Source organism: Gavia stellata, chromosome 16 (genome assembly GCF_030936135.1).
Source record: "Gavia stellata isolate bGavSte3 chromosome 16, bGavSte3.hap2, whole genome shotgun sequence".
NCBI classification, from domain to species: Eukaryota; Metazoa; Chordata; class Aves; order Gaviiformes; family Gaviidae; genus Gavia; species Gavia stellata.
Genome location: NC_082609.1, coordinates 21,688,107 through 21,713,778, shown reverse-complemented (window position 1 = coordinate 21,713,778; position 25,672 = coordinate 21,688,107). Strand labels below are relative to the sequence as shown.

The following is a 25,672-nucleotide window of genomic DNA, read 5'->3' as shown; positions in this document are numbered from 1 at the left end:
TTGCTCTAAAGGCCCTCTCAGGCCTTCCTCCCCCACTTCTGGCAATCCCTGAAGTTTTGGTCCTGCCTCTGATTTGCCCAGCATATCAGCCTCCATCTAATATGTGATACGCTTCCAAATTAGGACCACTGTGCCTTCTCCTCAGCAGCACTGACCCTCTCTTCCTCTCCCCGCTGCAGAACGAGCTTGTGGTTTGGTTGCTGAGATAGTGAGACCTCTGCACACTGTCCCGGCTGCGCAGCTAGCAGGGGTGTCTCGTCTCTGTATTGAGGTCATACGCTCTTTGGGACAGGGAAGTATCTGTTCCACATTTGGTGCTGGGAGGTCCCTGGCTCTTGGGAAAGAAGAGCAGGTTATCTCCTGTGAGATATCGCAGTAAGCAGGGAAAGAACCTGCTCTGAGCTGGCCTCAGAGTACTGCTCCAGGATCTACATTTTCTCAGAGACATTAAAATCCTGGCACTGGGGTTGGAGGAAACATTAATGGGATGGATCAATTGCCTTGAATTCCAGGACAAGTAATACAAGGGGCCCTGCACTGACATCGGTCTGTGCATCAGCCTTAACCCAAAACTCAGCTCTTATGTGTTTATTGATTTCACACCCTGGCAGCTGCCACAGATTTGCCTGGCACAAAGAGCACCAGCACACAGGGGTTTGCCTCGCAACAGAGCGTCCACAAGGTCCACCCTAGGGACTGGTGCGTGGCTGCATTACTCTGCCTGTGTTGCCCTACACCTTTTCCCATTGCGGGAACATCCGTGGCAATTCAGCGGTGTGGCCCCAGGCTGAATTTGAGGATGGAGGGGGGTTGCACAAGTGCCCCTGCTCTTTGGAGCGTACTTATCGATCTTTTCCCCTTTTGTTGACGCTGTGTGACCCAGAAGGGAGTCCAGCTCTCAATCTGAGACCAGTGTCAGTGTCAGCTCTGCAGAGTGAGGACTGGTCGAGTCTTCCCTTTAAAATCAGCCTGTCCCAAGCCTGGGCACAGAGAGACAACAGCACTGCTGAGCAGAGAAGGGGCAAATCTGCTTTTCAGGTTAGAACAGCACTTTAATGTCGGGGGACAGGGGTATGAGAGAGCAGGCAGAGGGGGTCAGGGGATGGTTGGTCCTGTCCTGGGCACCCACAAGGACATTAGCTGTCTCCCATGCCTGCTTCTCCCACAGTCCCAGCAGGTCAAACACTGAGCGGGGCAGATGATGGTGTGAGGGGAGGAGGAAGGAGGACTTTGCCCACTGCAGAAGGGATGATGGCCAAGCTGAAAAGTCCAAACCTTCTTGTCCTTACCCCTCTTTTTTCATTGCTTTGCTTGAGGGCACTTTTTTTTCTCCTTTCCCATTTGCTGTTTCTGCAGCTAATCCTGAGCTAGCCAGATCATGCCCTAGAATGCATAGCAGCCAGCACTGGGCCACTTGTTTTTCTTAAGCACTGCAAGGCACAGCCCGCTCTGTTGTGCTGCTCTGTAACTGAAGGGCAGGGAAGAGATTGGGGTGGTTTCCACCTGGCTGTGCAGGGGAGAGGATGCTCCTGGCTGCCACTTCTGCCCTGCTGGACAGAGGTGCTTTGCCACCGCCATCCTCACTCTGCTTTGCGTTGCAGTGATCTCTCCTACCTGATTTTACCCCACTGTGTGCTGGGGAAGATGAATGTGTTCCCCGAGGCCAGGGCACTGAGAGCCCAAGCTCCAGCCAGTGGGGCTGCCTGATGTTCGATGGTTGCTGGACAACACTTCTTGACTGTAAGCTGAAGAATTGGATATTCTGAATTGTCTTGCCAATCATTAACCTGCTCTCTCAGGGCAAATGCACCACCGTGCAGAGTGCCAGGACAGCACATAGGCACCAATTAAATCTTTGGCAGGCGCGTAAGCAGTACACATTACAGCAATTGCTGGCCTTTCTGCTCCCTGCGATATTGGTGCGCTTCCTGCCACCGGCTCTCTCTGCAAACAGAGAGGAATGGAGTTAATAGGTAACCACAGCAGTGTATTCAGTGTGTCCTTTGCAAGGGTCATGTTTGGGAATTTCCTTTCTGTAGGATCTCAGGTGTGTTTACTATGTGCAGTGTTCTTCATTGACAATTTAGGGGCCACATACGGTGTAGTCTTCAAATTCTCTCCATCAACTAATTCCTTGACTTCTTTATTACTTATGAGTTAGCTACCCTATTTTTAGAAGACTAATAAAATACTGCAACAGCAGTAATCCTAGAGCTATTTTTGTCCTGAACGATGCAGAAGTGGCTGAATTCACATGGGGAAGACCGAACCCTCAGTGAAACATAGGTGTCTCGAAGGCAGCTTGTGGCAGCTGCTCTCCTGCTCACACGCTCTGAAATGGATGGGTTTGCGAGGAGATGACCTGGGAAGACAGTCCCATTTCCGCCTGGCAGTAAGGAAGAGGAGAAAAATTATTCAAGCTTGACCAAAGTGCTGGTGGGAACATGACTCCTGTCATGAAAAGTTCCTACTTGGCTGGGATGAAGTGCCTGTTTCTTTTCCTCTGACTGTACTGGAGGCCTGAGGGCCCAAGCTCACATTTAGATGTCTAACTCTGAGATGTCTAAATTACAGCAGATGAGGCCACCCTTCCCAGCCAGAATTTGCCAGGATCTTTGTGTAGGTCCCAGCCAAGGGCTGATCTCCCTGTTTCCCATTGTAGTCTGGAGGTTGGCACTGCAGAGGGTGATTCACTCATCGTTCCAAACTGCCCTCTGGGGGACTCTTCTCTTGGCCAGGAAGGTATTTTGGGGGATCTTCTTCTGGACAGGCTGAAGGTGTCCTTATGAATCCTATCCCCCAGAGCTTGCAGACAACATATTCCCCATGGCTTATTCCTCCACTGGCACTACAGGAGATAATTAGTGCGTGGCTAAGTCATATGTGCTGAGGGTCAGAAAAGACAATGAGGCAGATTTTCCCCTGGAGTAAAGAAATGTCAACAGAGTTGCACTGCAGTGAAATGATGGGATCTGTCAGTGACCCTGGCCCTTTCACTGAACAAACAGCCCGGGGCAGCGCCTTCCTCCAGAAGAATGGCATCGTCTGGCAGCCAGGCACCCTTGTGAACGCACACGGTAGGGCTTTCCCAGGGGCTGGTGTCCCCAAGAGAGATGCTGCCCAGAAGGGCAGCAGGGGACTTGATACTAAACTCCTATGCACAGCATAACTCCTCATATGCTACTACTTGGTATTTCTGTAAAAACACATCTCAGCCCTCAAGTGAACAAAGTACCTGCCCTCGGGGGCAGCAGGAGGAAGAACACAAACTTGAAAAACCAATTTCCTAGGCAGTTTTGAGATATTTCAGTAGCACTTGGAGATGATAGTAAAATAGAACAGAGACAGACTGGTCATCTTTGTCTTTGCCACACACAGATCAAGCAAGGTCTAGTCTCTTTTACATTCTTCAGTTCAGTTCTTCTAGTACACAGGAATTATCTATGTGAATTAAAAGGCGCATGACACATGCTGTGAAGCAAGGTATCCCCCTGGCTGTTTCAGTGCTTCCTGGAATAGGGAAATTCTCTTTACTGTGGCTATGCTCCACATCAAAACTGATCCTCATCTGTACCCTTAATGTCTCTCCCCCAAGTCTGTCACTTGACATTATACAGCACAATGTGGAGACCAAGAGTAGCTACACCATTGGTCTGGGTATGAAAAGCAAGAAAAAGCTCTTGATTTTTCAAGGGCATCTTACGATCCAGGAAAATTTCAACAAACTGTGATGAAAAATAAAAATAAGCTCTTTTGACAGTACGACAGTCTTGTGCATTAAAACGAAATAATACTCTTTGGTCTCACCTTGACGCTGTTATGCTATAAATGCCAATATTGCTCACATTCCTCTTCAGGTAAAAGACCTCTTTCATCCTGTTCTTGGAGATGAATCTGTCAAGTGTGCTCCCTTTCATTAGCTCTTTGTGTCACTGGTAACTTACTAATTTGTATCTTTGGGACTTTATCTGTAAAAGATCACGTACATAGGTGATATTCTAATGCTGTAGTGGATTTTTCCAGTTACTACATACAGTGAAACGTGCTGTGCATATAAGATTGCAATGCAGTCAATTATCATTAGAATATCTGTCCTCTGGCAGCTGAAGGCAGCGTGTTCGTTAATGCTTTCAGCTCTGCACTGGCAGATAGCCTCAGCATGCTGGTGTGCGAGGGTGGTGTTTCTACAGGACTTTGAGTTAGAGCCTCGCTCTTCCAAGCTGCTTTCAACATGTGCTGCCTGCCTTTTTGCTCTGCGGTGCAGCGATAGCTACAAGCCTGTCATAGGGGTGGTTTATAAAACAAATGGTGTATTCTGCCAGTGAGGGTTGAGACAGATGAGAGAAAGTAATGGCTGTGCTGTGCTGGGGGCAGTCTTGTTGGAGTTGCCTGCAGCAGTACCACGAGCTCACCTCACCCTTTTGCCGAGCGTTCCTACACCCACCTCTGTGGAGGGAGTGGGGAACGTGGTCCTGGACTGGGCACTACAGCCCGACAGAGTCAACCCCCTTCATCAGATGCCCATCGTACCTCCCCAGCAAGATGCAGAACCCAGCTGCCACCAGGCAGCAGCAGCCCTTGGAGGCCCTTAAATGCTTTGCTGTCTCTTGGGTGCTGCTTGACTCCTAAGGCATCACAGCAGCAAGGACCACGATGCCCAGGACTGTCACAGATTGCTCTAAGAGACGAGAAAATTCAGAGAAGCGTACAGCACTGGGAGTCAAGGCAGCTTTGCAGCACTGTGAATCAGCCTGCTTGTTTGGGCATCCATGTTGGAACATGTTGGCCCAAATAACTGGCTTTGCACAGTGGATTAGGGGAGACCTAGGATTAGAGGGATTTAAGAGATCTTTGCATACTGTCAACATTCATCTAAAAATTGCTCCACATGGGGCCTAAGCTCGTGCAATTGAACACTTGACGGCATCTGTAAAACAAGGCAGCGCCTGTATCCTGGGAGCTGTACCAAGTTGTCTCCAAGTGCTTTTAATTTACTAATCTAATTAAAAGTGAGATGTTTATGCTGTGTCCTTGCACCGTGGCCCCCAGTAGAACACCGTGTCAGGGGTCTAAAAAGATGCCAGTGTGCTTCTGTGAAGGACTTCCTATGGACGATGATTTGCACAGCCCAAAGAAAAGTCCTTCTCAGATGACACATGTAACAGTGCAAATATGTCCAAAGCTAATGATTATTTTCCACATAAAAGGAATTTTATTTGCCTTCAGCGACATAGGCCATTGGGACCTCTTTTTAAAGCTGGCAGTGTTTCCAAGTCTCTAAATAAAGCAATTGTATGACAGAGACATAAGATAGATAAAAGCTTGGGTAGAAAGCAGAGAGATGGTCTCATGAGAAGAGTACACAGGGTGGTTTTTGATAAGATGGCTAAAATGGAAGGAAATGTAGTAAAACTGAGGGAGGGTCTAATATGGGACTCCCACTGTGGTCTCAAGAGTGGTATTCAGTGTGTGTTGAAGGCTCCTATAGATCTCTGTTAAACTGGGCAACAAAAGGTTTTGCCTATTAGTCAGAGAGACATCCCAGAGAATGAGACATCAGTCATAGCCGGTGGGAAAGGCAATGTTCGTCTTCCCCGTAGCGCCACAAAGCTCTGCTGCAGAGCTGCTCCCTCTTCCATGAAGCACGCAGCACAGATTGTTTGGTGACACGGGCAATCATCACGTACATCATCTTCTGCTCTTTCTAGGCACTTCTGGCTGATAAGATGATTGTGTGCAGTTCAGCCCCACTGTTTGTAGTACATTGGAGTGTGTGTATTTGGGGGAGACAAAGTGTTTGCCCTATTTGTTGGTCCGGATGAAGCTACAAGCTAGCTGCCTAGGTCAAACCACAGGGTTTTGATTTGCAGGCTGGGAAGGGATGAGTCCCCCCTGAGCCTGTGGGTGTTTGCGTTTGAGTGCATGGCACTGCCGAACACAGCCAGTGAAGTACTGGACTGCTCAGCCTCCTTGCTGAGGAAGGTGCAGAACATGCATCTCATCTCCCCATCTCCGCCTCGTGGGCAGATCCCACTGTCCATCAGTAAAGTGGCTTTTCTCCAGGGCAGAAAGTCTGTGTGCTGGGATGCTGGGACTCTTGGGCTTAACCCCTCGCAAGACTTTCTGTGCGAATGAGAGCAGGTGTCAGACCAAACCATGGCAACATGCTAAGAGCAGTGGGTTCAGAGGGAGATGTTAATTTAGGAAATCATGGTGGTTGTGATTCCCGGGAAGGGTCTCATCCAAATCCTGACCAGGCTTGAGTGCCTATTCAGCTTGTGAGGTCAGGCAGCCCATCTTCTCAAGAAGGGGTGACATACCAGGCAGCGTACCAGGGCCAGGAATGGTTATCAATTCATGAGGATGGTTAGCAATCGAGTAAGAAATGTCTGCTGTACTTTTCAACAGAAAGATTTCCAGACTGCAGTTCAACAAGGTGAAGCTGGAAGATGCTGGGGAGTACAGCTGTGAAGCGGAGAACGTTTTAGGGAAAGACACCGCAAAAGGCAGCCTGAATGTGAAAAGTGGTAAGTGAAGAAGCCAGCAAATGTCTTGAGCTGTCTGCCATTCAAGCAGAAAGTGGGAGGTTCTGCACATGATCTGCCTTGTATTTTGTTTCATGCTTTCAGGATATCGAGTAAAACAATCTTGGGAGATAAGAAAAATGCAGCTTAGCATAAATGTTTATCTTTGTTATCTGTCATTGGCAATGTGGTTAATTCACATTTTAAATAAACTTACAGTCTATGTATTTTTTTAAAAGGGGTAAGGAGGAAAGAAAGCTGGTGGGCCTGAAGTTTTCTTTTTTCAAAGAACTTCTGAGAAGCAAAACTCACCAGAAGACAAGTAATTAAACCATAGCTTTGTGATGAGTGAAGTTGCTTCTGGTTTTCATCCTAGAATGTGTGCTCCATCTCTTAACGCTCAGCGGATGGAGTCTGAGGTTAGGTGGTTTTATTATTATCTTGGTCATAATAATGATATTGCTTAACATGATGGTTTGGATGCACCCTCCAGCTCAGAAAGTCCCTGTAGTGGTTGCCAGAAGCCGGGAGGGCACGAGTAGGGGAGGGATGACTCTGTACAAGCTCTGTTTCCTAAGCTCTTTCTCCTGCCATTCACAATGGGCCACTACAGGAGCCTGGGCTCTGTGCTCTGCAGCTCCTTTGGCGTGATCCAGTTTCTCTGTTGTACTCTTAGTAGCATTAGTCAAATGTGAAGGAAGGTAGCTTTCTCCTGCTGCTTTCTGGCATTATTTTTTCTATTAACCTCTGCCTCAGCAGTGTTTGCAGTCCTGAAACTTACTGTGAAGCTGCAATATCACATAGCCTCCCCCTCAGTTACTCTGCCTGTAAAAACCCAGTGCTTGTGAAGTCTGGAGAAAGGCCATCCATGCTCAGACCTCCCTGCCTTCATGCTTCATGTCTATGAAGTTAGCCCAACTGCTCTGCTGTGTTTCTTTCCAATCGTGGTAGGAAAGGTGTCCAGAGTAAGCTAACTGAGGCAGTGCCACTCTTTTTTTTCTGACTCACGCTCTGGCTGTCCCATCGCAATGTAAACTGTTCCTGTTTTGACTGGGAGCTGCATGTGCAACAGCCCTCCCCATGTGCCACATGCACGGGCAGCATGTGCTTGCCATCAGAGCCCTGTCTGCCTCCTCCACTCGCCCTTCCCAGTCACTAGCAATCCCCTTTCACAAGGGGAAGAGAGTGATTAAGCAGCACCCACTGCAAGGCTCTGATCCCACACACTGCTTATGGCACCAGGAAAATGCACACCAGGCCACTACACCTTCAAACTGCCCCTTCCCGCACACACAGGTAACAGCAGCATTTGTCAGGGTTCAACTCTTCCTCCGCGGGAAGGCATGCTGTCTGGCAAGGAGAGCTGGTTGCTCTCACTCAGGTCACAGAGGGTATGAGGACACACCTGAGTTGCCCAGAAATGTGTTGAGACCTGAAAAGCAGCCAGAGAGACCCAAAGACCTGGCCTGTACCTTTTCCTAGTGGGAGCTGAAGGCTGCAAGGTGCTGCAGGTCCAGTAGATTGCCTGCTGTGCCCTGCTGTGGCAGTGCCTTGACTAATCCATTTTCTAAGCTGCCTTGCAAATCTGCCTTTGGCTTGCCGCTCTCAGCTGCATGCACACCTTCCTGCTGCTATTTGCAGGTCACCTGGCAGGACAACAGTTGAATGCTAGTTGTAGTCCCTTGCAAAGGTAAACAAGATGATAGTGATCGCTGTGGGCTTTTGCAGCTCTGTCACCCCCTTTGCACTCTTTTTTCACTTCCCCCTGGAGCTACCCAGAGCTGAGCTGCCTTCATCTGTGCCCAGGCACTTGCTGTCCTGGAGTCTCTCTCTTTCCTTACTGCTGGGCCTTCTTCGGACCTTGACGGCTTTCCTCACTTCTGCAAGCTCCCTTCTTCTGTGATATCTTTCAGTAGAAAAACTCCTCAGGGCATCTGCCTGTCTCTGAATCCACGTGTGTGCTGTCTTCCGCCTGGCTTGCATTCTTCTCCAGGCTCCTTAGCACTGATCCTATTGTGGCTAAGTCTCAACAGAGTGCTCTGTGAAGTTCTAGCAGTTTATAACAATTAATCAGAGCAGACACACGAGCTGGCCTCCCCTCGGAGCCTTCCCCTGTTCCCCAGAAGCTCACTCCAGCTATTGCTGTTTCTGTATTTTCTGCTGCTTTATATTCTGCTTCTTTACTGCTGCCCTGTCCCTGGGGACCTGGTGCATCTGCCTGTCCCGGGCAGGCTGGCTGGGACTGATGCTCTGGGACCGTCTGCTGGAAGCACACTTTCTGACCTGGCACTTAGCAGTATTGTTGGAGGTCCTGTAATGTTGCTGTGATAGAGGCGGGTGAATCCAGGATTGGGAAAAAGTCCTGAGCTAACAGCGCATCTTGTGATACAGAGACACAAGGTCTGGGGACATCTCTGGGTGCCCCTGTAGAGAGGTGGCATTGCAAGAGGTGGCCTGAGCTGTTGAGGCTTGAGGTGAGCATCGTGGAGGAGCGAGGTGTCCTCAGCCCAACACGCCATTCCCCTCCAGGAGTGCAGAGGCTAGAGACGGAGGCTCCTGAGCCCACTTGAGTCCTGGCCGTCAGAGAAGGAGCTCACACATGACACCCTCAGGTCCGTGGATGTGAAGGTCTGAGATTCAGTCTCTGCTGGTAAAAATTTCTCAGGCTGATGAGGCAGCATCGCCAGTGCAAAGTGCTCTTTGCTCTATTCCACTACCACTTTTCAGTTTATACCAGTTTCAAAAGAGCAACTTTTCAGCCATGCAGATCTTTTGCAAATCACTGAAAATGACGCGCTGAAGAGAGATTTTCTTTAGAAAGAGAGTGGCTGTAGTGCAGCGACCCCTTCTCACTTAGAAAATGCCCATCAGCCAAACCCATCACCTCATCTCTCCTCTGCGATTCTGGTATTTCCACAAAATGCCTGGCTCAGAAATAAATGCTTTTGCATTGAAAAGCTTTGGGAGGGTGTCAATTTCTGAGGCAACGCTTCTGGGCTTAGCCAAAACATATTGTGCTTTGGTGCTATTTTCAGTTTTTTATTAGTTTGAGGTAAATTAGATGCTTTCTTAGAAAAATGTCCCATTTCCCAGTTCTCTTTATTGAGTAGTCTAATACTGCTATCACATGGGCATGAGGGCACAGCTGAGATGTGACTGTTTCAGACTTTTTTTCCTCAGAAAATTTCTAGACACCTCCTTAACTGACCCCTCCACCCTTTGCTAAACACTGCAGGAAAAAAAAAACTTTTATAAAAAATTCTTTCTGCTTTTACCTTTTCGCGGTGGTCTCACCCCCTGTCTCTGACAGGGTGCTGCACGCACAGCGCAGGCTCCTGGTGCTTTCTCCTTCGTGCACCTAGAGGGTGGTGAGGATGTAATCCAGAAGGGGCCGTTGCTGCCAGCGGGCTTGAGTAGAGCTGGTGACTGCGGACATTGGACTTTCCCAGTATCCTGGTTTATAAAGAGGAAATCGCTACATGTGCTCGGCTCCTGTATTGCCTTGGGCCATGGCCTTCCTCTGTTTCATGTTCCTCCATCTCTTGTACGAGCGTTACTTTGTGCTGCAGAACTGCACCTATTTGTGGGATGGAGGCTTTTCAGATGATCTCACCTTTTCTTAAACTCCACATTTTTCTCACTGTCATGTTCTGTGATCCTGTCTTTGCACTCTCGTGGCCGTCAGAACTAAGAAAACCTCCTACAGTTTCACTCATCACCTGCCGGGTGAATCCTGAGCCATTTCTGCCTTTTTATCGTGACATACATCCTAATGGCATGAGGCCCTTTAAGCGAGGGGACCAGCGTGCCCTGTGCCGTCCCTTGCAGGGGCACTCGTTTATCTGCCAGTTACCCATCTGAGCGTACTCTAACCAGTACTAACACGTTGACAGCCACCCCAGCCTGTGCCATGCAGCAGCACCTGCTCTTGTCCTCCTCTCTGCTAAGCCCACTCTTCTCTGCTCAAAATAGATATTTTGTTCACTACTTTCTTACCTTAATTTCCCTAGGAACAACGAAAGCACCACAAGTCTTACCAGCCTCAGAAACTAAAATAGTTGTTATGGAAGAAGAGTGTAAGTACCTCTCCCCCTGCTCCCCCCATATAGCTTCTTTCTCCTTACTTGTTTTGTTTTTATGAGTCATTTTGCATAAATGCTTTATGGCCTCCTGGAATCTTTTTTAATCGCTACTTCTCTTTGATTTCTCCCAAAGCCACTGATCTTTCCCTAGATCTTTCAAAAAATATGATTTATTTTGCTGGTGTCTATCTTAGAGAGGGACAGGTTGATAACTGTTGCAACGGTAACTTGACAACCATGCTACTTAAAATTGCAACTGGATTTTAAGCATTCCCAGCTCTTTCAATACATGGGTTTATTGATACATGTAAGATGTGCTTGTTATGGCCTTTGGTTTAGCGGGGTTTTTTGTTGTTTTGTGGTGGGTTTTTTTTAGGATAGGTGACAAAACCAAAAGAGGCTATAGGAAATACAAGAAAAGAGACATGAGTCTTCTAAGTCATAAGAAAATTGCAGAAAATACATCTGCGCCCTGCCATCACATTTTTCTTTGAGTCTCCAGAAAGCAAGAACAGATTTCCCAAAATGTTTAATTTGATTTAATGTGGTGGAAGTGCTTCTTACGATTTCTTCCTATTCAGTTGTCACAAATGCAGTAGAAAATGGGCACACAGAAGTAAAAATCAAAGCATGTATACAAGTGAGAATCTAGAAGCCGGGTCCCTGGCCGTTGGTTCAGCTCTTTCTGGTGGAGGGCATTATTTCTGTGTTGGAGGGCCTCTCCCGCTGGGGGACACGTGCCACCCATGCAGTGTCAGCACGCTGGACAGCCCACCAGGATCCCGTCCAAACGAGCAGGCACCCGGAGAGCCGAGGACCAGGCGGTTGAGATCTGTGCAATATTTCCATTCCAGCTGCTCACACCCAGAACTGACAGCGGAGCTGGCTGTGCCTCTCTGTTGACAATTCCACTTTGCAGATTTTATGGGGATGTTTCCTCCTTGGAAAGCTCAATCTTTTACGACTTTAAAGGAAATCTGATTGCAGCCACAGCAGGGACTGGCGAGGTACCCTTTAAAAGCTTTTCTGATCAGAAAACTGCACTTAAAATTTGCTCTTGTGTCGTGCTTAGCCTTCCACTGCACTGGGGACATCATGCTGAGATGCAGCACCATTAGCGCAATGACCATACCATCCTTCTCCAGGATTTTTCCTTTGTGTTCACCAGCATAGATCCATGCTACATATTTGCATCGCATTAGATATATGCTATTTTCACTAAAAGCCAAATTTCAACAATAGAAAGGAAACTGGCAAAATGCCGTGTAGCTTGCACAAAAGCTTCTCCCTTTGAAAAACTTCTTACTTCTGTGGGAACATTATCATTGACTGTCTGTTTTTTTCTTAATGATATGAAGAGGTGTTAAGTCTCCAGAGTTGAAGTAGTAATTGACTTTTTCCTTCACATTCCTTTTTTATGGTCTCTCTCAATTGTTATCTAAATAACTCATAGTCCCCCTGATTTTTATGGTTGCTGATGATCTATCATAGAATTGCACATGTGTATAACATATGGGGAGGTAATGAAGATGTTGTGAGGTGTGATCGTCTGGAAGGCTGACTAGTATCTCATTCTTGTAAAATTCTTGCATATCTTTTAAATATCTGTATTCAAAAGCTTGTCTGGCACCTGTAGGTTGTCCCACCTCTCATTGTTTCACTGAAAGGTTGTAAATGATCCACTGGATTTTAAACACCGTGTTGAGAAAGCACCATGCAAACTTGGTGGTAGCTGCAGTTCCCTGGGAAAGGAGAGACTGAGTCGCACAGGCAGCTTGGTCACGGCATTTGGTCACTTCTGTTTGGCCCGTGGTGTGAGGCAAGCGTCTTACCAGGTAGGCTGTGCAATGGTGTTAGACCCTACACCTCAAGAAGCTCACTGTGTTATCCCCATGGCCCAGACAGTCCCTATGGGCAGGGGGATAAAACCCCGTCACTCTGTATAGCCCCACATGCCTCACCCCCTGTAGCTCTGTTGCTCCTGGTGTATACATTTTTAACCAGTGTTATTCCTGAAGATCCCAGTTCCTTCCTGGATGGTCTGGCCTACCTTTCTACCCCTCCCTTGGGAAACGGAGTGGGATATCACATATTTCCCCCTTGGAGCACTGTTAAAACCTTTCTTATTACCTCTAAGTGTAGCTACTAGCAAATCCTGACACATTCTGAGTCACCCCTGCCTTCCTCCTCCTCTTCTCCAGTGGCCACAGACCTCTGGGCACTGCTGCATCCTTGACACAAGGCAGGTTTACACACCAGACAGCACTCAAAATGCAGCCCAGGTCTCCAAGGTGTTCCGTCTCCGTTCTCGGGTAACTTTTTTCTCTGGAAGCATATTTTTTGTGCCACTACTTTCCACCTCAGCACCTTCCCATGCCTAGCTGGCACCTGACACGAGACTACAGAGTGCAAGGAGGGAGATTGGTACCATAGGTTCTTGGAAACATCTGCATTGTTATGATGATGTGCATGGGATCTCTTCCCCAGCTGCTGTTCCCCTTGCCTACATGCTGGCTGGAGAAGGACCTCTGGTTCCCTTTGACAGGGGCACTGTTTGGTATGGGCCTCACAGATCTCATGACAGTATGGAGAAACCCAAGGATCTCATGGTGTTACTGGTGTAAAGACAACCCCGATAGCAGTCTGGATCTGGGACAAAAGACAGCACACTTGGGAGATCTGGGATCTGATGGTGCTGCATTTTGAGAGCTGTCTGGATTCAAATCTGCCTTGTATCCTTGTCCAGCCCGTGTGGATGCAACCCTATACTCAGGGTGAGTACTGGGACCTGCCAGACAGAGTTGGGTTTCCTGTTGCCACCACTACATGGTATGTGCATGGCATGGGGTACCACTCAGCTTCATTCAGTGGTGTGGACACCTTCAGATGAGCTAGAGCCATGTAGCAGATGTAACAAGCTGGACCATGGAGTGTGATGAGTGCTAGCCTGGTCATAGGGGTGTAGTGTCGATCTTAACACCAGCTTTGTTCCACATGGTCAAGCTGGACTCTGAGGGACGGATTCAGAAATGAAATCTGGTGTCTGGGAAAGTCTTTCCATGACGCTACATATTTTAACATGGTACCACAGTCTTACACCTTCCTCTGAGTATATGCTTTTCTTTGAGCCTTGTCAGACTAGAGCAGCCCTAGAGATGCTTTTTTTCAGAAAGCACTGGGGCTCAAAAGAGAATACATGCCTGCTACTCTGATCAAGAAGTCTTCCTATTGAGTCCAGTAAGCATGAGATAGTTGCAGTAGCCTCACCCATAGTGAAAAAGTGTTAACTAAGACATGTTGTCTTGTGTTTGTCACAGGCTAAGATTGTGCAGTTGGGTGGTCACAGTGTCTCAGCTCACAGGCAGGAACTTGCAGGGATGGGGTAACTTGATCATGTGCCCTGATGCAAGGAGAAAGGTCCTTTATGCTCATTTGAACATCCAGAGAACTCAAAATGGTAATGTGATCTTGTCACTGTGCAGCTTGAAGCAGCTAAACAAGGTTCAGGAGTCTGTGGCTACAGACCTGCTTGGTAAACAGAGTGGGACTCAGTGTCAAAGTTTAGAAATATTTTGATGGAGGCAAAAATGGAAGAAGGTTCAGAGCATTCTGAGATGGAAGGTTTATGGAGGATAAAGATAGTAAAATCTTATCAAAGTTTCATTTTTAAAACAAAAGATAATGTTTGAAATCTCTGAAAAGGTCAGGTAATCCCTTTTGCTTGTTTTCTGCTGTTGAGTTCTCCTCCAGTTTATTTCCTTGACTTCAACAAACAGGTAAAGTCTTGAGGGTAAAAAGAGCATACAAGCTGGGTGGAGGAAGCGTGGTTTGGATACCGTCAGGATAAAAGAGAATCCGCCAGTGACGGGCAGATGCTCTAAACCAACATGTGGATCATTGCGGCTGCTCACCTGGACTCTGCTCATGCCCTTTGTCTGGGTCACTATCCAGCTGATCTGGTTGAGTGTCTTTACCATCCTGTGTAGGCTGGCAGTGCTGTCTGGGCTGTCTAATCTCACTCTACGGGTGGTCTGCAGCAGAGGGAGATTTGGGATCAGATGAGAAGATGAAAGAGGGAGAAAGAGCAGAAGAAGCAGTGCTGAGTTGTGCTGGGAACATGAGGATTGTGGGATGATGTGATGCACTTGAATGAAAGCTGGGCTCTCTGGATTGGTTTTTGGGGCCTTTATTTCAACTGCTGGGGATCACAAGCCCTCCCTGAAGTCGCTTTAGATATCCCTGTGGGAGGGTAGGTGAAACAGCCTTCTTTCTCCAATTAACTCTAACTCTCCACACACCAGTTTGGGTCCACAGATTTCATAGCTGTCATCCTGGTGATGTCATTGGACTAAGTTGGCAGACTCATTGCTTTAGACTCATTCAGGCTCTCCCTCTCACATGTAATACCCTCCCCAATGCTTAGTATGGCTGGGTGTTGGAAACATTTTCCTTACTTTCTCTCTCCCAGGTGAGATAGGCTGGTGGACTTGCATGATTACAACGGCTCAGTGATGTCTTTACTGTGATGTGGTTTGTAAGTCACATCTAGTCACATCTAGTTGAATCGAAGCTTTAGCATATACCACAGTAAGATGTGCCATGTAATTAAGGTTCAGCCAGTTCACCCAAACCTTGTCTCAAGTCCAGTCTGGCATGACTTTTACTGGGTGACCATGGCAGACCTGCACGTTAATGGGCTGGTCAATCTCTGGTCACTCCAGTCTGAAGGCACTGTGCTCTCCTGGAGCCAGCAATGCCACAATCGTGAGCGTGGTGCTGTTGGTTTGGAGTTGAAGAGTGTCCAGCCAGCCCAGAGCACGGGTAAAACAGACAGAAGTCAGTCCACCAAGGGCCATGAGGACGGACCAGTTTTCAATATTAGACTAAAAATAAGTCCTGGCGTGGCCTTTGCTCAGATAATTTAAAACCCACAACTGGAGGTGTGGTTGATAATTGAGTGGAGCCTGCACGCACGCAGGCATGGTACCTCGAGGTGTACGTGTTGGAGATCTCGACGTCAGTCTGCAGAGAGAGCTGGGTTGTGCCTGTCTGCTGTCAGGTCCCAGTTGTTGCTTATTTTGCACACTGTTTATTTTTTAAGTAGCCATCACATCTACTACTCTAGATACAATGTGAAGACAGGCCATTGCGACTCTAAAGGCAAAGATGGGCAGTATGGAGTGAAGCATAGGATGGAAGCTGGTGTCCCCTGGAAAAACTGAGGCTGTAAGCCCAGCGTTCGGAGCAGGAGGCTGTGTACGAGGAGATCTGCTCTGCCAGACTCCATTGTGGGATCCTGGCATGTTGCTTCACTTCTTGAGCTTCAGCTGTCCCGCCTGCAAAGCATTCATGCTGGCACTGGCCCTGCAAAAGGCTTTTTAGGTTGTTGAACAAATCCCCTTATTGAAGTATCATGTTGCTGCTATTACAATTGATGATGGGAATTTGGGAAAATAAAATGCTGCAGTGCTAACATGTGCATTCCGGGACCCTTGTGGTAGAGAAAAACATAGGAAGGGCTCCTTCATAAAGCTGGAGAGATCAGCCTGGAGGAGCAACCAGAAGGTTTATAGTAACACGGGACTTTGCCCCTGCAATAGCTACCTGTCTTATGGAAACAGGCAGTCCCTTGGTGCTGAGAAACCTTTAAAGTGAAACACCTGAACAGTGCAGATGGGAAATGTGGGGAGTGCTGCCTGTGTTGTTTTGATCAGCAATATCTGATGTTCTGAGATGAGTGTCCTGCAGTCTGGCATTTGTATTTTGGAATGAACTTCTAGTCTGCAGCTATTGATCCTCATGATCCCCTCAGGAACTGGGAACATAATTCCGTCAGGATCTGTTTCAATAAAATGCAGGGGTAAATATTGGGTTATTTCCAAACAAATAAACGCACAGGAGCAGAATTTTTATGAGCTCCAGAGTTCCCAGTCTGTTGCCAGGTGAGCCCCAGTCTGCACAGGCCCTTCTGATTTTATGTACAGACAGCAGCAGTGAGCATCCAGCCTCTGTTCAGGTCTATTAAGAGAAGAGAGTGTCGTAGCAGACGTACAGAAATCTGCCACGGAGGGAATGGTTAGGATCAACAGCCCCTCGGTGTATTAATCAGTGTAAATCACGGACTGAAGAGTGGCTCGCGCCAGGATTACAGTGCTACAACTAAGGAATAGCTTGGCCAGACACCTTCTCATCCATGTTCTTCTGACAAGCAGTTGGATGAACTCGGCTGAGAGGAACCTCAGCAATTCTGTGTTTTATCAGTAAGTACATGAGGCATATACAGAGCAGGCAATTTGTATACACTCTCCAACCAGCTGAGTTCATCTGTCTAACTGAATGTCTAAATATTGAGAGAATAAAGTGTCTGTACTCTATGAACCCACCAGTCAAAGTTATTTATAAAAAAAAAAAAAAAGAGCAACGAAACTATTGCTGTCTCCCTGCTGTCCTCGACAGTAGCTGTAGTTTGTGAAAAATTAACTATGATTTATAGTCCAGGCTGCATTAATTAACTCTTTGCAGGGGGAGTATTTCACCAGATTTCTGAGAACAGGCTGGTGAGCTGTCTGCAGAGGTTAAATGACGTGCATGATAGGAATTGTGTAAGAATCCCTGCACAATCATTAATGGCCTTTCTGCGTAGATGGCTTGTGTGAAGGGAAGTCCACATGGCAATGTCAGTGCCCGTGGCTCTCCTCTCTGTTGCCCTGCCATTGATGTTAGTCCCAAATAACCTAGGGCATGCGGTGGAAAATAGACGCTCTGAATGAGTACAATGCTCTGATCTCTCATGTGTTTATGCTGCACTGTCCTCACTGACTGGGACAGCAACAATAAAACGTGGCTTCAGATTGTTTGCAATCACATCCATCAAGAGGCAACCCTCTTTTCCCCATCCTCACCTCCTTATTCCCTTCTGCTTTGCTTTCAGCCCTGGGGCTAAGACCAGCTGGAGATCTGACTTGCTGATGGGTGAGCTGCTCGAGGCCTTCTTCCACCTTGCAGGAGCTTTGTGACCAGTTTGCCTGTGTGTTTGCGGAGGCCCCTGTCTCAGGGGCACCTGGCTTATTCCCACTGGTCTAATTTCACCATTTCATTTCTGTAGCTTGCCCCATGCACACTCCCTGTTTCCTGCTCTTAATTCATTGAGGTACTTGGGGAGGCGGTTGGTACATGACTGATGTTACTGCACAAACCCCCTCATCATCTCCCACTGCCTTCACACAAGTCCCTTTCCACCCAGACTGCAGCTAGCACCCAAAACTGCTCCCTTGCTTATTTAGCTCTCCATTTATCTCAGTAATTTTACAACTTTCTAAGTCATTTGGGATAGATGGAGTTGTGCTGGAGGCTGAATGAGGGACTTACTGTGCCACACCAGCCAATAGAGAATAAAATCTGCAGTACCATGTGGCAGTTAAGGTAAAATAGCTGTGGGAAGTCATTTCTGGATTACTAGGCACACCTGAGTGGTGTTTGGAGCGGAGGTGAGTGAACATGCATGACTGTAAATAAACTGTATGTGAGGCTCACTTTACCAACATCGGTCATCAAACTGCAGGTGACTCAGGACCAGGTAGACATTTGTAAGGTATTTCCATTGGCCCAGATTGATGGGAGAATACAGCTAAACATGAAGTAACTGAATGGAGCAACTTGTGAATCTGGGAATTATCCTGCTAGTGTGGTGGAAACCCGCTGAAATCTCCCTTGGCCTCATGCTTCAAGATGCTTGTCTGTGATTTGCAGCCACATGGTGTCAAAGGGGGCCACATTTCGACCCAGGCACAATTAACATTTTCTAAGTGAGACATTTTGCTTCCCTCTGTCCCCCCACCAGAGCTGCTCTCTGAATTGGCAGGTCTCTCCATCCTTGCTCCCAAACTAGTTGCAGCTGCTGCCCTTACGAACACGAAGCCCCCGCTGTAGCAACACCTCAGAGCAATCAGGCACTTTGGGAGGCTCTGGACTCCATGTTACTATGCAGGAATGAGATTTCAGGGTTATAGTAGATAAAGATCTGTATTCGGTACATCAAAACTCAAAATGAACATTAGGAATTACTATGAATGGAATAGAGAACCAACCAGGGTGACATAAATACTGTGTGTGCAGGATGGTCTCGCCATCTCCAAAGGGAAAAACAGAACCAGAGGTGGAACAAAAAAGGACTGCAGCCGGGTCAACCTCTGTATAAGAAGCTACTAAAGAGATCATTGCTTTCCAGCTAGGGAAGGAGATGACGGCTGTGCCTGTAAAGCCACAGGTAGCACAGGGGAAATGAGTGGGGATGATAACTTTTTTCCAAATACAAGAGCCAGGAAAGGGCAGGTTTAAATGAAGTAAATGGAGATGTGTCTTTGCACACTGTGTACATAAGACTGGAGCTCTTGTCACAAATATTGTGGATGCTACAAGATTAGATTTGTTCAAACAGCACTAGACACGTTCATGGAAGAGAAATCCATCAAAGGCTCTTAAATGTAAAGACACTGCTCATCCTAGATGGCCAGAAGAAAATCATCATTGCATGCTCATGCTGATCTTCTTCCTTAAGCATTGCCTATTGGCCACTGTCAGAGGCAAGACAGGGCTTTGGTTTGGCCAGTACTGCTCAGCTTATAGTCTTAGTGTGTATTTCATGACACTCTCTTCTCAACAGGGAACTGCCTCTTTTTGTAGCCTTTGCTACATCTCTGCTGCTAACAAATGGACCTTAGTAATATGATTATGTGATTCAGCTTTAAAGCACTTTGTGCTTATTTGGGAGAACAGGCATGGTACTTGCAGAAAGCAGGATTTAAAAGATAACATTAACAAGATGCTTCTAGGAGAACTGATCAGCCACGTGTTTTTCTGACAGGCATAACTCTGTTGACAGCTCCCTTTCTATAAGTGCACAACATACATGTCCTAAGCCTCATTCATGTCAGTCTCTTTTTTATTTGTTTAAAAGGAAAAAAATTGTTTATATGGGATGAAAATCCCACGCAATCTCCAGTTGGTCAGCACTGTCATCCACTTTGGTATCACAACATCACACAGCACTGCATCTTCCCGTCCACCTTTTCTGGTGGAAAGAGTACCTTTTCATCTAAGGTGTTTACTATGGGGAGGTTTCTGGGCTCTGTTTTTATTTCTTCCTCTCTGCTCCTCCCTTACAGTGGGAAGGCTCGCTCCAGAATCCTTTCCTGTAGGATTTGTGATGTGAGACTTTGCCAGATGGATTGTTTTCTTGCTAGCAACTGGTGCATTTGATGGTTGCAGGGGTGACAGCTTCCTGCAGGCTGTGCTTGTTCTTCATCCATGTGCCTTTCAGTTTGCACCCATGCTTTGGTTCATGAAGTTTCAGTGCTCCCTGATCTGACAGCATGCTTGCAGCTTTAACAGAGACCTGTTCATTGTGCAGTTTTAAGGTACTTCAGTAAAAACCTGCAAGCACTCCAAACGAAAGGCCACCCTGCAAGCGGCTTTCAGCAGCTCCATGCTGTGTGCCGGCCAGGCAGCACTTGGGGACTGTTCGAAGGTACAGTGGCTGTCTTCTGTGTACCTGCTCCCCTGCAATTTTCACACTTCCCTGGCAGGCCCTTGCTTGCTCTGCTGCTACTTCTGCCTCTGCAAGAGTGGCCTAGCCAACCCCAAGAGAGCTGTATAGCAAAGCAGGCAGCTCCTACTAGCCTGGCAGCCCGCACAACCTGCAGCTTCCCATGCACATGCACAGTGAAGCCCATGCACAGCCTGGCTCCGACGGCATTTTGGGACACAGCTGCATGCTGCCAGGCTAGGTTTTATTTTCATGCTAATTTTTAAAATGGCATTTGGTGTTAAGGCTTGGTTTAAGCGGCTGGGTGAAGCAATAGCTAAAGGAGAGGCCTTGCAAAGAAAGTCCAGGTGCTATCACACACAGAGCTCCTCTGTCCTGAACCTTCAGCTCTCCACTGGCCTTAGAAGAAATGTGCTATCTCATAAAGGTAGAAGTTATACAGACTTGTTACAAAGCCATTACGATGGCTTTGGCTTCTAGTTCCCATTAATCTTAAATGGAAGGGAGTGCTGAATTTCCCTACAGAAGTTTGGGAGTTTTCATAGTTGAGGGTTTTTTGCAAGGAATTCTTTGGTGGCTTGGTCAAATCGTTGTCTGTTCTAAAACCCAGCATGCACTCTAGTATGTGTACACTGCTCTGCACATTTGGCTCGCAGCTGGCTGGCGTTACGTGCCCTAGGAGGGGAGCAGCTATTTGCTGTCCCAGGGCCATGTGCATTTTCAGTCTTTGCTGAAGTATTTGCCATGTCTAGTTGGGAGAGCACTTTGGGACAACTTGCTCTGCCCTGGATAGCTGTGAAAAGACAACCCCAGAGGCAATGGTTATTCAAGGCAAAGCGCTCTCTCTGCTTGGTGCACAACCCCGGCTCTGCCAGACAGTGGAAGGCATTGACTTCCCTATGGGAAGAGAAGACAATGGGGTTGGACAATGCATTGGTTCAAGCAAAATGAAGAGTAAGCTTGGCTGTGCCTTGAGCTGTGTACAGGTAACAGGGTGGGCTACTCCTGCTGTGCACTGCCTGATGAGCAAACTCCTCATTCAGAGAGGCATGGACCCCGTGCAGTCAGAGATAGTCCTAAAAGCAAGAGAACCAGAAGAAGCTCGTTTGTTTGCTTGTGTGCCATGCATCACGCAAATGTGAGAGGCTTCACAGGATGCTGGGAACCTTCCTTTACCTGTGAGAGCCCGGACGTGCCCAGCAGGCACTGGGCTGGAGCCGGGGCATGAGAATGCAGACCTTGGCTCTGGCGGTGTGGGCTGCAGCCGGAGGCAGCAGGAAAGGCAGCCGCGGCAGCCCCTGAGCCTGCTGTGGAGGTGGGATGGGCACAGGGGCTGCCCAAGGTGTGGGGAGCAGCCCCAGCTCCCTCCAGGGCAGGATCTGGCATGCCTCGCTGTTTCTCCTGTGGTTCTGACTAGCTCCTGCCTGGGGCTCTGGCTCCAGCCTTCTTCCTCGAATCCTGTGTCAATGAGGTGTTCAGTCTTCAGCGACTGATCTGCAGTCCCTAACCTCTCCATTAGGTTCATTCATGCTTTGGAAAACAGGATGGAGGAGGGTGTTGGCTCAGAAACCTCGAGTACAGCATAAAAGGCGCTGGAGAGTAGCCACGCTGCTGGAGATGTAACTGTGTTAGGGTATAAGCAAGGTGAGTAGTCCAGCAAGGGGGACTATCTTTAATGAGATTAAGTATTCAGTTGGAAAAAGCAGATGCTTTTGAGTGCCCAGCCCTTCTTTCAGTTACGTGAAGATGGGTCTGCACTCCCCGAAGCTGGTCTGCTTTTGTAACCTATATCAATTGCTCTAACAAAAGGTTTTTCCCTTCCTAGAAGCCTTTGTCTTGCCTATGGAGACTCTCTGTTTTGGGCTGTAAGTTTGTCTGAGTCATTCAGAGACTGGAATTGCAGTGAAATTCTGCAGAGTACCGTCAGTTTTGTTTGTACCTTACATGGCTGGAAAGCTTTTCTCCAGAAATAAATTTGGATTTGGAAAAGCATCTGTATCCCAGGGAATTTGAGTCATGCTGGCTGCCTCCCTCTTATCACAGGCTGGGGATGACTGACTTCTACTGCTGAACTTCTGCTTGGTCTCTTGAGGCAGCCCCATTGGGGCATGACAAGAGAAATAATCAGAAATAGGAGAGGGAGAGATAGAGCTGTTCTTGCTTGCGCTGGACCTGTTCCGGGGACAAGGAGGGCACTTGCTTCTGGCTCTGAAAAGCCCCTCTGGGCTTCTTCCCAGATATGTGGAGCAAATCAGGCCTCAGCACCATGCCACTGTGACTGTGCGACTCTGCAGCACATGTCCTTCCTGACCTCCTGCCTGCTGGCTGGTGCAGGGTTGCATGCATATATAAGGGGAGGGCAAGGAGAGGTGGGAAAGGGGCACTTTTCCCAACAGCTTGCCAAAAAGATGATCTTGTCCTGGCATGCTGGCTGCTTAGAGGAAGGCGTGTCCTCAAGTCCTCACTCACTTGGCCACTTTTGCTGGGAAAGGAAAGGTCAAGTCGTAGCCCCAGGACCTGGAGAGGTGAAGGTGGGTCTGAAGGCACAGGCTGAGGTTTGTAGCTCTGGGGTTTTTGCTTTGGCAGATGAACTAGTTGAAAATCATCTAAGAAAACAGAATTGCCCAACAAAGGAAGTAACAATATATCCTTTTTGTGTGTGTTTTTTTTTGTCCCTGCAGTAACCACAACTCTCTCCTCCTGGTCCGGGCATGCTAGAAAATGCAACGAAACAGCCAAGTCCTATTGTGTCAATGGTGGGGTATGCTACTACATCGAGGGGATTAATCAGCTGTCTTGCAAGTAAGTGAGTGTAGTTCTTGTGTCAATACGGAAATTACTTGGCTGGGGGAGAGGAGACCTCTGTGCAACTGCTGGAGGAGGAGTAGCTCTGAAATTCTCCTGGCAATTGCAGTTTGAGCTGTGCAGGTTCAGAAAGGGACACTAGAGGGGCAGGGGTGGGGGAGGAGGGTTCATATTTTCTTTTTTGTGTGAGTGCCACTGTTCACTTTTCCTGACTCTTCCTGTAAGAATATGTTTGTCCTGGCTGTTTCCTTTCCTTTCTTCCCTTTCTCCTCTGCAGCTTCAGGCAAGGTCGGGTCCCTTTTGCTCTCCCTGAGCTAGGTCGAAGCTCCGCGTCTGCCACTGACACATCCTCCCCTCCGAGCAGGGGGGCTTTCCCCAGTACACAGCCACCTCCCTCCTACATGACTGGAGGGGGTCCCTTGCTGAGACCTGCCTCTTACCTCTCCTGTCTGCACCTCATGGGCCCAGAAGCGGGTTTAGCACACAGCTGTTCACCACTCTGTGCCACTTTGTGGCAGGCTGTGGGTTGTTTATTTCTCCCCTTCAAATGTTGAAACCTGAAAAAAAAACCCAAGGAGACATACTAAGTTATCCTTGAAATGAAATTTCTTGGAGAGATTAAAGTGGGGCTGCATAGTCCAGGGGATGTGGAATGGGATGTGACACCTTTTCACCTCTGGTTCAAACCTATCACAGTCAGCAAGCCCAATAGCACCTCAGAGCTCACCCTCCCAGCCTAATGGGGTCTGTGAATGAAAAGTGCAGTCTGATTGCCAGTGCTGGAGATGTAGGTACCCAAAGCACACCCGCACCTGCCCCCGGGCTCCTGCAGAGTGAGCATGAGGTGGTGCCCTGGGTGTGCATTTGCTGAGCAGATGCAGTCAGCTTCTGAGCTCACCTGGGGATCCAGGCATCACTGTGCCCAGCTTGGAGAAGCCCAGAGCGGACTGTTTTCTCCCTGCATGGCCCAGAGACCTCTCTGTGGAGATGCACAGCCAAAGGTATTTACGTCTGTGGATGTCAACATAGTACCACTGCCACTGCGTGGTGTGATGCTCACTAGACACCTCAGCTCCCCAGGCCTTGAAGGACGCATCCGAACAGAATCATCAATCGTCCTGGAAGGGTTGTGAGCTGGATTACGCTTAGCACAACTCCTTCCTTCTCCCAGTACTCCTTTGTTTTGGCAGGGAGCAGTAGGAAAGACGATGTGGAAATACGTTCTGCTGAGCTCCTGTGCTCTCACTTTCCAATGCAGGATCAGCTGTGGTGGGAAGGACATAGAATGAACAGCATCTTCCAGTTCTCCCAGGCTTGCCCCTTCAGACATGAAAGGAGCCGGATAGGACAGAAAGCAGATGCTGTGGTCCTCCATGTTTCCCATGTGCGTGAAGTGAGAGCAGCCCTTGTACAACACAGACCTGTGCTTTAGGGTAGTTGTCTCTGCCATTGGCTTCTTGGTGGCACTGTAAATTCGTCTTACCAGTGTTTCCCATAGGAAACGTGGAGGAAGACCCATATGATGAATCAAAGCCACAGCCACTATTCTGGTGTAGCTATGGCCCCAGGAAGCCCCAGCAGTTCCAGTCTTTCCATACTGGGGACAGCTCAACCCTTGAAGCCTGAAGGAGTGTACAAATCAGTATCTCTATCTGTAAGCAACATGGTGGTGCCAAAAGCATAGCTCTCAAGGCTATTTCTTTTGGGAAGAACTTGAATCCAGATCAAGACTTTTCAAATTGGATCAATTTCTAGTTACAGCAAGAGTTACCTGAACTCCTGCCATATGCAGCTATAATGGTAAGGCTCCATTTTTCCCAATGAAGGATACACGTGGTAGTTATCAAGTGTCTGCAGACAGGCTGTTTTAACCAAAGTAATTCCAGCCTTGTGAAGAAATAGTCTACCTTCAAACCAGGCTGCTGTGATAGCTGATGAACAGAAGGGAAGCTCAGTGATGGATTCCATTAAGATTTTATGTGCCGTATGAAACAGACCTAATTATTTCATATCATTTCAAAGCCTTAATTCCTTACTTGCAGATGGTAAAATGATTTCCTTTTCTGATGAGTCCCAAGATACCAATTGCTAAAACCAGATGGGAATTGAATGGGTGCATATGGAAGGGCAGCAAAGTGTTAACCAAAAGGAGGTGCTTTGAAGGTCTGCACTGTCACTATTCATCTGCCAGAAAAGACAGTTCTGTGTTAACAGGAACGCAGGGGACACAAGTGCCTTCCACACCGTACAGTCATTTCTGATCTTACTGCTTAAGGAGATATCTGGATGTTCATTCTCCTTGGGTGTTTTTATCATTAAATCATAGACTGAAGATAAGAAATCCTGGCTTTTGAAGTGGTGTAATTTTAGAGTTGCTGGACTCCAGAAGGCAATAGTTAATTATTGAGGAATGCAGAAGCATTTGAACTGAACATAGTATTTCCCATAAAATGGCTTTCCCAATAACGTGGACGATTCTTGGGGAAGGCTGATGATGGATAAATGGACTTCACCTTTGCCTGCCTGCAAACTAGCAAAATGCTGAAATGTTTCACAGCTTCTTTGTTGCACCAAGACAGGAGGTTTGCTGCTGTGGTTTGTGAAAGATACAATAATACAGATTTGGAGGAGAAACTAGAGGAGGAAAAGATGAAGGTTTTGCCTGCATTTCTGAACTCTGTAACATGGGAGCCAGCCTTGGTCCTCCAGCCACGCCA

At 47.7% G+C, this 25,672-nt stretch overlaps 1 protein-coding gene across 1 annotated transcript in view; it reads left to right on the top strand.

The window, feature by feature from the left end:
• NRG2 (neuregulin 2) overlaps positions 1-25,672 on the top strand; it is a 174,653-nt gene that overhangs the window by 116,718 nt on the left and 32,263 nt on the right. Inside the window, exons 3-5 of the mRNA XM_059825416.1 lie at positions 6,409-6,527; positions 10,535-10,600; positions 22,832-22,952. Of these exons, the coding sequence (XP_059681399.1) occupies positions 6,409-6,527; positions 10,535-10,600; positions 22,832-22,952 (306 nt within the window). The remainder of the gene's footprint in view (positions 1-6,408; positions 6,528-10,534; positions 10,601-22,831; positions 22,953-25,672) is intronic.